Source organism: Symsagittifera roscoffensis, chromosome 4, assembly GCF_963678635.1.
Source record: "Symsagittifera roscoffensis chromosome 4, txSymRosc1.1, whole genome shotgun sequence".
NCBI classification, from domain to species: Eukaryota; Metazoa; Xenacoelomorpha; order Acoela; family Convolutidae; genus Symsagittifera; species Symsagittifera roscoffensis.
Window position 1 is genome coordinate 6,628,821 of NC_087065.1, and position 13,774 is coordinate 6,642,594.

A 13,774-nucleotide genomic window follows, 5' to 3' on the forward strand; every position below is an offset into this window, starting at 1 on the left:
CAACTAAGCCCGCAATTTTGAAGCAGACACACCATAAACAAAAAAAATGATTTTGAAATTTTAAAAACTTTCCAGTTTCTCTGAAACTACATTGAATAACAGTTGCTATTACAATGAAAGCTGCTGACAGCACAAGCAAAATCCGTGATGTGGTAACTAAGACGACAAAACTTGAGCAGACAACCAAACTTCCGACTATTCAAACATGAGCCGACAAACGAAAGTCCGACAATTCAAGAACCATTGGCCATCAGAGAAAAGCAAGTAGGATTTGTACGAAAAACATTTACGGGAAAAAAAGTCTAGTTCAAGTACAATTTCTTTCGCTAATGTAACAAAACTAGACCAATTAGAGAAAACTAGATCAATCGGTAACTTTTTCATCCTTCTAGAAAATTTTTAAATTTAAATCTATTTTCGAACCTTGAAGTCGTTCACATTTTTGGCGCCATTTCCGCATTCGTTATTGGAGAGTAAGTTGCCTTCCTTTTGACAAATGAATTTGCTTTGAGCTTCAAAAAATAGAAAGTCAAAGCGCAAAAGATCAAATTCGGCGTGACCAATAGGAGCGAAGCGGAGCTTCGCATCACTTGCGATACGAAAATGAACGACTGTTTCAAATCACATGAAAATAAAAATCGAAAAAAACCTTGGAAAAATCGTTTCTGTCGAAAACATTTATAAAACTTGCAAAAAAGCCCAAAGTATCTAGAAAAAATTACCTGCATAATTAGAAACTTTACAAGGATTTTTTTGAAAGCTAGAAAGAAGCGGAGATTTCCAAGGGAACTATGTCTTTTTGAGGGAACTATGTCGACAAAAATAAGCACACAAAAGTTTAAATAATATAACCGGAACCTTTCAGTTTGTGAAACAACAGGTCGTTACTGGAATCTTACTCTCGGGCTTTGTCGTCTCAAGGATGCGTAAAACAGCAACTTGGAAAAAGCCGGAATTTCATTTAAAAAAAGTCGGGCTACGGGAACTAAGCCGACAAAAATAATCACACGCAGGAAAAAGCACAAGAATTCCGGATTCGAGCCACAAGTGTTTGCCGTCTAAATTAGGCTTGTTACCTATACGACAGATGGTTGATTGAATTGCATTTTATAATAAAGCAAAAAATATATTTAAAATTTTCCCGTGCAAACTCTGTGAAAATATTTTTTACGGAGAAAAAGACTAGTAACAGGCTGCAACACCCTTGATAATCGCAAGGGTAAAGACTTTCAGCATAGAAAAAAAAAGTATCACGACCTATATAAGTGACATCTCTACATTCATTGACACTTAATAAGTCTGCAAAAATATGAATGTTCAAATCAAAAATTCAGACCCGTTTTTCTTGAGACATTTTTTTGATTTTTTCTGATATCGGAATCACGGTCAACAGGGCTATAATATGATACCAAAATCTAAATCGACAGGAAAAAATACCCAGCGACATTGTTCCTTCTCACATCAAGTTGTTGGAATAAAAATAAGTTACCGAGCGCAAAAGAGATTTAAATTCCACTGTCATATACATAAACTACGCCTTCATTTTGAGGAAAAGAAAGTTTCTATTATTTTACTGGTTCACAAAATAGAAGTTAAACAGCAAAAATTGATACGATCTATTTTTCAGGAATATTAAAGTTGTAGCATAAGTTTTAAATTATACGCAATTCAATCGAGTTTAATTCTAACTTTTCTACCCGTTGAACAAGTTGTATCTAGGGGTCTTCACGACATTAGCAGCACCTCCACTGCTTGGTTGTCTAATCAAAGTCGGCGGCAGGAAACTACTTCGGTTCATATTCACGGTTTGAGGTCGCATCAATGAGTTAGCAGCATTCATGCAATTCGGGATCCTCAACGTTGGAACTGTGTTCTGTTTAATTATAAAGGTTGGTCTTTGGTTCATTCCTAAGGAAGAAGTCGAAGTTATGACGCTTTGTCGGTGTGCAAATGACGGTAAAGAGGAGGGTATGTGAGAAAACGAGGTTGATCTGATCAAATGATGCTGACCGTTTGTTGTCGTAATACTTGGGTTCCGGAGTACTTGCATCGACGGGGGTAGAGAAGGGATCTGGAAATTTTGCTGTGGGTAAAAGACTGGACTTTTCACAGGTGATTCCAGACCCCCGTTAGAGAACAATTGAAATATGTTTGTGTTCGAACTGACAGGCGATGTCTGTTGATTGTGGTTGTGTGAATATCCAGTTATGTTCACGGGTGGGACTCTTACTGGCATTGGATGGTGATGATATCTTGGCACCGAAGTCACTGGAACCCTTTGGAACCCAGGATGCATGTTATCAAGAACAGGTGCTAACCGGTATCCTTGGAATCTAGTTTGATTGGTACCGCCTCTAATAAGACTAGCAGAGTTGAACTGATTCATAAACGAAGACCTGTTTATGGACCTTGCTCCTAAACTACTTGCATCGCTGAGGTTATAAGGTATGGTACTGCTGCTACTCGAAGCTAACTCATTCACCTCATGATCATCGTCATCTTCATCGTCTTCGTCGTTATCATCTCCATTTATAGAAGCTTCTCTTGAACTTAAAATATCTATCGGCGCATTAGCAGTTCCGATAACTCGGTTTACTTTGGCACCCATAGTCTTCCTTGGGTTACTTGATTTTCGTTTACTAATTGTAGCTCCTTGTGCACTTTGAGTAGCATCCTTCTCGTCAATTACATAATCATCGTACTTAACTTTGATTCGTTTTCTAGCCGGGTACATTCGTTCAAACTCTGTGCGTTGCTCCTCCCCGTCAGTGTTTAATAAATTACGAGAATCCAGCTCGCTGTCTTCTCCTAGTGAAACCGCCTCTGTAATTTCGTCGGCCGACAAATTTGAATCTGTCAAATCTGATTGTTTTCTTACGTCGTGCAAAATTATTCTCGGTTTCCTACCCGGCGACTTTTTGTTCGCTTTTCGTTCACTTCTGCTCTTTTTAGGCGTGCTTTCAGCAGACATTTCGTTTAATTTCATCCTCCTACCCCTTGATGATCTAGACGCATTATTATTTGCCAAATCTGTTGCTTGTTCAATCAAACTAGCTCTAGCTCGTTTTCTTGACTGTCTATTTGTATCCGAGTCGGTTTCGATTCCATCAAAACAGTCAATATTCGTTCTTTTGAACTCCTCTCTCTCTTTATTCAAAGCTATCCTAGAAGACGCTCTCATCGTGTTCGCTAGCTTCGACTTCGCTTTTTTCTTCACAACCTTTGTAGGACTGTGGCCTTCGACTTCATTTTGCAACTTATTCGACTTCGTGTGTTCGCCTTGATTTTTCTGTGCAAACAGCGCTGAGTTCACCGCGTATTCTATCGATTCCGGAGTGAGTGGTTCTAAACAGTGTTCTACATACTTGAATGCATATCTTTCAACTGAAGACAGTTTTTCTGTGATCTCAGCCACCTCGCGATCTACATTCGCGTACACTTCACCACAAAATGCAGTATTAGTTGAGTCGTCTTCGTTTTCGTTAAACTCTGCCAAGTCTGCGACTTGTTCTTTCTCCAATAACATACACGCATCCACATCTTGCGCGTCTTCGACTTTCGACAAAACCTGCTGTAATTTAATTTCAGCCTTTTTCTCTTTTATCGAACTAATTTCGCTATCCTTCTTTAACGTTTCAGACTCCAGTGATTTTTCAGCAACAGAAACAGATACTTCGCTTCCATTCTGTTCGTCGACTTCGAATAGTTCCTTGATGGAGTTCTGCTGGAAGAAGGCGGCGTTGAAGTTGCCATGTTCGATGGCCAGATCTCCCAGCAGTCGCTTCTGAGTCGCTTTTTTCACTATGTTTTCCTCCACAGTCCTGTCTGAGATGAGTCTGTAGATATGCACATCTCTCGTCTGTCCTATTTAAAAATACACAATTTTTATTTTAATTATATTTTTCAAAATACATTCTCTGATTGCAAAAATCAATATTTTAAAAACATTACCCGATAAATACACGACAGCATCAAAATAAAGGGCTGAAAATTTCAAAAAAAAGTTTTCAATCAAAGTTTTTTTTTTGAATAAAATTGCAAAAAATAATCAAACCGCCATATCTCGGAAAACAAAAAGATTTGAACAGTAAAATTTGAAGGACAGATTTGGAACCCCTGAGGGCACCCTGACAGCCCCCACCATAGGGTTGAAAAATTGGACAAATAATAAAAAGAAAAAATCAAACAAAAGACGCCATATATCGGAAAACAAAGGAAATTGAGCAGTAATATTTGGAGGCCAGATTTGCAACCCCTGAGATTACCCTCCTAACATCCAACTAAAGGGTTGAGATATTCAAATTTTGTGAAATTTAGTAATTCCAAGTTAATTTAAATTTTTTGAAAAAATCATGAAAAAAACATCACATCTCGGAAACTTAAAGTATTAGAGCAGTCGAATTTGGACGCAAAATTTGCAGCCGTTCAGAGAAACCTGACAAAACCCACCTTAAGGATTGGGAACTTTAAAAATTATGAAACTTTTAAAATCTCAACTTTTTTGGAAACCTCTTAAAAAACCATAAAAAACGTCATATCTCGGATACTTGAAATATTTGAGCAATCAAACTTGAAGGCAAGATTTGCGAACCCTGAGAGTACACTTTCAACTCCCAATTTAAGGGTTATTTGGAAAATTGCATTTAATTGTTCGTATGGCAAAAACGACGAATTTCGCTTCAGCCTTTGTACAAAATATTTAAAACTTCGAATTCAAAAACCATATTTAATATTGCATTACTTTGGCATTTTAATTATTTTGTCAGCATAAGGACTTCTTAAGCATAGGCGAGGTGAAACGCTAAATTAATATTAGATGGGGGTTGAGAAATTAGACGATAAGCAAATTAGACGGAGGTATTTAAAAAGAAATTAGACGGTTTTGCAAAACTGCAATTGTGAGAAAATAGACGAAATGGAGAGAAATTAACTTTGTTTGCACACAAATTGCGTTAGAATAATAAAATTGTTTGTAGACAACAGTTCAATTTCGGTGGCCAAAAACTTTACAAGTCAATCATGCATAATTTATTCAATTCAAAACTCTCCTGTAATATTCAGATTTGACATTTTATGTTCATTTAAACTAATTGTTTTGATAGGTATTGAGATTTTATGTTCTTTTTGTATTTGTGAAACTTAGAAAAATTTTTGTTGGCCCTTTCCCTTTCGTCTAAAATGTCAGATCTGTAAAAAAATAAATTCCGTCTAATTTCGTTTTTGTAGCATCCGTCTAATTTACTTATCGTCTAATTTCCTAGGTCCCAAATTAGATAGATACAAAACAATTTTGCCACCTGAGCAACATTCGCATTAATTTTCCGAAAAAAGGTTTTAATACATAGAAGCCGGACTTCGCGCACACAAACTAAGAAACCGAGCCCGGTATGTTCATTGTGGCCAATAGAAAAAAGCCCGGAATGAAAACCTTCGGGGACTACTGAATTCGAACAAAAGACAACCTGATTAAACATTGTGCAAAACTATCAAGTAAGACCACATGAATATGCGATAAATACATAGTGCAATGAATGTGCGCTGTAACTCAGTAGATCTACCTCATGCTTATAAAAATTCCTTAAAAAACTGTATATAGAAATATTTAATTTTTTTTTCAAAAATTCAGTCCTGTAATGATATATGTTCCTAGTTAGACAGCTTTGCCTCTCAATGACTGTAATGATATGTTCTTAGTTAGACAGCAAATGACTCACAATCAGAGCGTCTGGTGTTCGAATTTCTTTTCCATGAAAATTTTTAAATGGTCGCTTTTTTAGAACTTATTTTAGTATTTTTTGTCTTTAAATTTTACACCGTATTTAAGGAAGCAAAGTAAAATTACTCTATGATTCATAGTGAATCGGTGGTTCAAAACCGCAATGGTGCTACGTTTATGTTTTCACACAATCCGCGCTAGTCCAAAAACCTTGAAACCAAATTTCAATCAATTCCGACACTTTTCATCTACAAAAAGCAACACAAACCCCGCGACACTCACTTAAACAAACAACCGTCCCCAACGCCGTTCGCTTCTTTAAATTTAGTAAGCGAACAATTGCATTCGTAATTAACAAGGTGGAATGTCAACGGGCGGAAAGGTTGGTTTGCCGAATATATCAAGTGCGTCAGTTAGCAGCAAATCCGAGTTTTCTTTGATTTGATTGGCTGCAACGTTTCAAGCGCTCAGGCATTGCTGCTCGAGAAAACTGTATATTGTCTTTCACTGCTGACTGTTTCGTTGAAACACACCTCCTATGACTGCTCAAATTTCAGCTGCAACTGTCTCTATCTTGTGACATTTCCAAGATGCTAAGATCTCGGAAATGTCACCACTAACTCAACAATCAAACAAATTATTCACGCTGTCGGGATGATTTTCATGCGTGCAAATATCAAATCAAAGAACTATGCGAAAAAAAATCAAACCTACTAGAGACATTGGGAATATTGACAATCCACAGAAGGAAACATAAAAAATGATAGACTTTTTCTGAGATTTTCAACTTTGAAATGCAAAAAAAATTTAAACTTGAAGCTTTTCTGATTGGTACGTTTTAGATAACACAAGAACAATGTGAGAAAAACATATCAATAGACAAAATTTTATTTCGCTTGGAATCTTAAAGTTAAAAGAACCTTTAAAATAAATCCCATTTTGCCCCATTTGGACTTTGTTATGGAGAGCTCAGTTTGCTGTGCAGTTGGTAAATAATTTTTATGTGCACTTAAGTAATAAAAAGTCGAACCACGAAAAACAAATTTGACCTTGAGCAAAGACTTTTTCCACAATAATGAACAAAAAACAAAACGGCATAAATAAGAGTTTCCACATCGATTATTAAAACTAAATACTCATTGCTAAAACTAAACATAGCCAACATACAGTTGCAAAAGAGTCATGAAGGCAAAAAAAAACAGGAAAAATAAGGAAATCTGAAACTCAAAATCAACTTTCGAAACTAGAAGTTGATCATGTTTTTCGTGAGCTTTATTTTTTTGCTGTTCGGTAGAGCAATTTGCCTTCCTTTCAACTTAAAAAAAATCTGAAATCAAAACGCGAAAAATCAAATTTTAGCGGGAACAAATTTTTTTTCCTGAAAAAAAAACAAAAAAAATAAAAAGGGTATTAACTACGGTCATGACTCTTATTAATGAAAAGGAGAAAACGTTCCTAGTAAAACTTTGACAGTTTACCTATTCTGTGACATCTGTCTTGTGCTTGACTATCCACTGTTGGATTCCAGTCGGAGTCGTAGAAAATCACAGTATCAGCACCTGTCAAATTCACTCCTATGCCTCCACTACGAGTCGACAAAATAAACACAAATATCTTCGAGTCAGTGTTAAATCTTTCCATCAAGTACTGTCTTTGCTCTATTTTCGTTGATCCGTCCAGTCGTAAATATCTGTGTCCGTGATAGTTCAAAAATGTTTCCAAAATATCCAGCATTTTGGTCATCTGGGTGAAAATCAAAACTCTATGTGACTCGCTTTTTAACTGCTTCAAAAGAAAATCTAACGTCTGTAGTTTTCCACAATCGTATTGTATCAACCTCGTTTCCGGAAACAAAGCTTGAGATCTTGAAATCGGTAATTGGAGGTATGAACTGTTTTGAAGCACTTGACTGCAAGTGAGTCTCAAAAGACTCTCGGTGTTAGTTCTTCGACTGTTCGTCCGATATGATGTGAGACTAGCACTTCTAGATACTGCTTGAGGGATATACAACAGAAATGTTCTTAGCTCAAAATCTAATTTTGCAGCAACTTCATAATGATCTGATATGAGATTAATCAAACTTGGGCAGCATTCGAAAAATAACTTCCGTCTAGTTAGAACAGAATTTCTTTTAAATTCATTCGATTGTGCAATTGCAAAACTTCCTGAGAACCTGAAACTTGTCTCGTTGCAAAAAGATTGTAAAAAGGATTTTTGAAGGAAACTTACTAAAGAGAGATCTACGATGTTTGGTTTGAGAGAGAGCAGCATACATTTTCGGCAACTTATGCTAGCCATAGATCGCAGAATTTGGCGACGCGAGTTCTTTACGCTGATTTCATAATTTCTAAATCTAGTAGAAATGCTATTGGAATTTCGATTCGAATCAGCTGGGACTATTTTAATCACATTTTTCCCAGACGCGAGACGAATCTTTTGCGTTACGCCCGCGTTTTGGCCGTTTAAAATTGCACTCAAATCTGGCTCGAATGACATAATCTGTGAAATAGAAAAACTTCCCAATGTTTGTGATATAAAACTATTTGGAATTTGAACTTTGGCTCTGATATTATGGTCAACATAATCATCAGCTTTTGAGATTTCTTCATACGAACATGGCTTTACGCAGTGACAAGAAGAAAATTCAGTAGAAAACAATCTAAAGTTTGATCTAATATTGATTTTGTTCAAGGGATCATGATGACTTGTGATGCCTATGACTAAAGATGGCATAGAAATTTCCAAGCACTCACAGCTAAATGGAGTTACTATAGGTCTTGGTTCAAACATGTCAGGATGGTTGCAAACTTTCCTTAATTGCATCAAAACATTTATTACACTCATAAAGTGACCAGCAGCTAATGTATTTTTTGTCGTCGCTCGAGACATGAAATCATCGTAGAGAAATCTTTGCCTTTTCGACAGCCTACACTTGATCACGTGTTCATACTTTTTCGGCATCTGTTTTTCCACTTCTGCTTTGATTCTTCGCAGCAAAAATGGTCTCAAAACTTTATGCAACCTGGCTACTAGCTTTTCATTGTATTCTTGACTGCCTTCGATCATGCCTGTTAAGGGGTTTGAGAACCACTCTTTGAAATCGCGGTGATTCTCAAAAACATTTGGCATCAAAAAATGAAGTAATGACCATAATTCCATGAGACTGTTTTGCAAAGGGGTTCCAGTAAGTAACAATCGCCACTCACATGGAAAATTAAGCAACACTTGCCATCTCTGGGACTTGAAGTTTTTGATGTTTTGCGCTTCGTCCAGAACCAAGTACCTCCAGCGTTTAGTTTTGAAGCACTTTGCATCTTGGATTACAAGTTTATACGATGTTATGCAAATGTTAAACGCATTAATATGCATCCATCCACGTCTTTTCTGCTTGCGTTCTTTTATTGACCCGTAATACGTCAAAACTTTGAATCCGGGACACCATTTTTTGAATTCGATTTCCCAGTTCAGCATAACACTTGTGGGAACAACAACCAAATGCGGACCCCAATCCCCCTGAACACAGGCCAGATATGCTAACAGAGCCACAGTTTGGATTGTTTTTCCCAGACCCATTTCATCGGCCAAAATTCCGTTCAGTTTTTTCTCATACATTGTAACCAGCCACTGTAAACCAATATGCTGATACTCCCTCAACTTGGTGTTTTTCAATAGAAAAGGGACCTCAATTTTTACTTCAGTTGACTGATAAGTATACCCTTTTGGTTGCAGTTGTTCCGCCATTTGAGTAAATCCATCTAAAGCACTGTTCATTTCACTTTCTTCTGCTTTATCTTCCTTTTCTTCTTTAGTTTCATTTTCAGGTTTAATCGCAAATTTAGTTTCTGTTTCATTTTCACTCTTAGGCGGAGTTTCGTCGCTGAATTCATTAGCAGTTATATCATCTAAGTCTGGATTTTCAAACGACGAATCAAGTGAGCCGCTTTCGAGTTTTTCAAACAAGTTCATTTCTAAATCTTCCAATTTTGGTTTCGTTGTTTGCGATCGTCTCTTTTCTTTTTCAACTAGAGTAGATTCATTTTCATTGACATCTGAAGATCTCAAACTGATGGCTGGCGTCTCATCTTCGTCGCGAGTCAAGATAGAATCACTTTCTTCTGAGCTTGTCTCGTCTTCATCTTCTGAAGATCCATTTTCAGACGCGCTTTCTGAATCCGATTTTGGTCCCGGCAGAAACGAACCTTTTCTCAAATTTTCAAGAACATCTTTCGGCAGAACTGAAGAAAGCAATTCATCAATTGGAACTTCAGACTCTTTTTTCAGAGCCGATATTTCTCCAACTCTTTCACCACATCCTTCATTTTCATCGTTGCTTTCAAGGTCACTGTTTTCACTGTCGCTTTTGTTCATGCCTTCTTGCAACATATTTGAGAACTTCTCAGTTTGTTCTACGATTTGGTCTAATTGATCATCAAGAATTTGCTTTTTCCTAGCATTAACATAGCCCTCACGCTTGAACATAACTATTTTTTCTACACTGGACCAAAAATTAGTCACCTCCTTGGCAACATTGGAGGCAATTTTGCGCAATCTCTGCTGTTCCTCTTTTTCTTTCCTAGTCTCTCGTTCTTTGATGTCCCGATGGTACTTAGCCACGATGTTAATCACCGCTTTGGCTGCTCGTTTTTTCCACTTGCGTTCTTTTTCGTATTCCTCTTGCATCCAAACTGCCTCGTCCAGCACATAGCTCCAGTGGGTCTTCGGAAAAGACGGTTCAGTTGACTTCTCCAGCAAAGTGACATTTTGTGTCCACAAACCGAGTTCTTTCAACTCGGCTACTCGATTGAGAGTCTAAAATTGATAAATTTCTTCCTATTCAATAAGCTTCTAATTAAAATACAGGCCCGCCAGAGAAGTTAATAACAAAAGCTAGGCAAGCGTTCGCACCACTATGACAAAGTGATGTTCACTTTCTCATAGTTGAGCTTCGCACCACTTGCGATACAACATAATCATAAAATTGAAAACAAAACCATAAATGAAAAAAAAAATTGAAACAAGGTGAACCCAAATTTTCATTCAACTATATGAAGAACACTTAAAGCCAAGCTAAAAAATAATATAAGTGTTTGAATTTTTTTGAATTTGTTACAATGATGCGGTACGAAATACGGCTAAATAAGAGTAAAAATTTGAGATTTTTTAATTTTCCCCATGACATTCTCTTAAGAAAAAGAAAAATTAGCCGCTTTTGCAGGCAAACGCTTCTTTGGATTGAACTTTTCATCTCAAATTTGATAGGGTAGTTTTAAAGAAAATTCAAAAAGTTTCTAAGAAACCGTCAAAGTTCAAAAATTTGACTGTCCGAAATCCGTTACTTTTTCTGCTAAAAGCAGGTCGTAGTCGGTAAAAGTAGAGAACATTCCCAATATCGGTTTTCACGATTTTGGGAATAAACAGAACCTGAGAATTGGCACAATATTTTTCGAGTAGAGTCACTAAAATTCCAAAAAACGGTCGAAGTTTCAAAACTTTCACTTGAAACTGGGCGTAGCAAACGACAAATGTAAGCCTCCAACAACCTGTTGTGTCGATTAAACCTATGATATCAGATTTGGTAGGATAGTTATCGAGAAAAGTCCAAAAAACAGTCAACAAATCAGATAGTTTAAATTTCTGATAGCCAAAGCTATTTATTTCGAAAAATTTGCACGTAGCCGCTTATGCAGAAAAGATTCGCACACCTGTAATTTCGATTTAACCCAAAAACTCAGGTTTGGCAGGGTAGTTCTCGGAAAAACGGTAGTTCTCGAGTAAAATAACTTTCTTTGTCAAAAAATATTGGGCGTAATCGCGCATGCAATGGATCTTTCACAACCCGTTTTTGAACCCAACATCTCAGATATGGCATATATTTTGGTAAACCTCATAAAATTTAGAAAACGCTCAAAAAATGATTTTTCCGGGGACGTTAACTTTTTGTGAACAAAACTTTGCGAGTGACCGCCTATGAAGAACAGAACCACCCAACCTGCAATTTGAAGTGAGCAAACAAACCCAGGTTTGGCAGGGTAGCTCAAGAAGTCAAAAGTTACAAAAAACTGTCAAAAATAGCTATTTCGACTTTTACTATGGCTATATTTTTCGTGTCAAAAATGTTTGGGCGTAGCCGCGCATGTAAAGGAACTTTCAACAACCCGTTCTTTGGATTGAAATCAACATATTAGGCAAGGGAGGGTATTTTTTTGGTAAAATTCGTTAAAATTAGATTTAAAAAAATCAATTTTTCCGAGGAGCATAACTTTTTGTGTTAAAAAATTGTGAGCTGCCGCTGGAGCAGGGGAGCTTCCCACTACTCGTTATCTTCATCGAACCCACTACCTCAGGTTTGGGAGGTTAGTTTTCGAGAAAAGTCGAAACATTTGAACGGTAAAAAAAACCATAAATTTCACTATTCCGAAGGCCCCAATTTGATGTGTAAAAAATGGGCGTAGCCTCTTAAGGAGGGAGCTTCCCAAATCAGCTCTATTCGTTAAAACAAAAATCTCAGATTTGATAGGTTAGTTTTTGAGAAAACGAAAAAAATCTGTCAAATATTCTCCCCAACAGACTTTTTCGAAGGCTGTAGACAACGTGGTCGAGCAAAAGGAGACCAGGGAGCATGCCGGCACACAAGGGTGTAAGTGGTCCTTCTATGGATGCCGCTTGTTTTTGAAAATCAGTCAAAGGATGAGAAAACAAAATTTTGCAAGTCACAAAGTTTTCGAAAGCCTCTCAAAAAACCCAATCCCTAACATTTTCATGATACCTGTTTTTATCGAACAGAAACTCTAAGCAAACATACCAAGCACGACATCTGAAATTCAAACTAAAAACTGAAGAATTTTACGAAGCGGAAACAAGGCCGACTATCTCCGAGCAGACACCAGTTGAGCCTAACAAAAATCTGAACTTTAGAATTTTAAAAAATTTTCATGTCCCCCTGAAACTACCCTGTAGTAACACCTTCCACCCAGTAGTTAATAGTAACTCAGCTAGTACCCACCCACAAGTGATTTAACTGATTTTGTTTAACTTGTTGTTAGCCCGGAAAAAGACTACATACCGATTTCATAACGCTCGCTTATCGCGAGCGTAACGATATCATTACAAGTATTTTTGTACTATTTTTGTACGATAACTGTACCCTGGTTGCAATATCAAATTAGGCGAAAATATTACTCTTATTTAAACCCCATTACTATTCAAGCATGTCTAAAATTTTCTTTTTGACTATTAATATCAGAAAATAATTATACCTTGATGTCCTCTTCGGCTTGAGATGTTGACTCGTAAGTGTCATCGCAATGATTCGGTACAGATTGATCGATATCGAGTACATCATTAAATTTATCGTTTCCAAGTAGCACCTTGATTTCTTTAATTGAAAACGGTTTGACTCGACCACTTCTTAAACTCTCCAAGTGTTGGTTTACACAAACCGGCAAAATATGTGGGTTAATAGTCAAACAACTATTACCACTTGATAACGTTAAATATTGAAAAATGAGTTCCTCGTATCTTTTTTCAAGCCGGTGCACTTTATCAAGGAGCGATTTGCTTGAGTCATGCCGACACTCCATATCTCTCAAATAAGCTTTTTCATCTATTCATTTCCGCAGGTGACGTTATCAGTTCAATAATGTCAAAACTGAAATAATGGTAAATTGTATGTTTTAAGTTATTGCAAGCAGTTATAAAAAAAGTATAGTTTCATTCTTTTCAAGTTGAGATAAAACAGTGTCCAGTCTGCAATAATTTGACTTGCAAAAGGGCATTCCGAATCCAGCATGATCATGGGTAGAATCGACTGCAAAATAGATAATGAACTAAAACATCTGATAAATATCCAAAGCAAAACCTCTTGTTATAAACATTCAATATACTTCTGAACACAGTCACTTCTGGGTCTGCGAATTAGTTAAACCTTCACTTCGATGTTTTAAAAGCATCGAATATGAACAATCCAAAGAACACGATAATCAAAAAAGGCCCTTTCGTCAGGTTGGATATGACCGTACCAACGTCAAGACAAAAGGGCCTTTTTTGATTAACCCAAAA

At 36.8% G+C, this 13,774-nt stretch overlaps 1 protein-coding gene across 1 annotated transcript; it reads right to left on the reverse strand.

Moving 5' to 3' along the window:
• Window positions 1-1,573: 1,573 nt before the first annotated feature.
• Window positions 1,574-13,360, reverse strand: LOC134843718 (helicase domino-like). The gene is made up of 3 exons (XM_063859964.1): window positions 12,973-13,360; window positions 7,195-10,525; window positions 1,574-3,864 (listed from the first exon to the last, which is right to left on the reverse strand). Exons 1-3 carry the CDS (start codon window positions 13,294-13,296, stop codon window positions 1,694-1,696), a joined length of 5,826 nt encoding a protein of 1,941 aa, XP_063716034.1. The 5' UTR covers window positions 13,297-13,360; the 3' UTR covers window positions 1,574-1,693.
• Window positions 13,361-13,774: the final 414 nt, after the last annotated feature.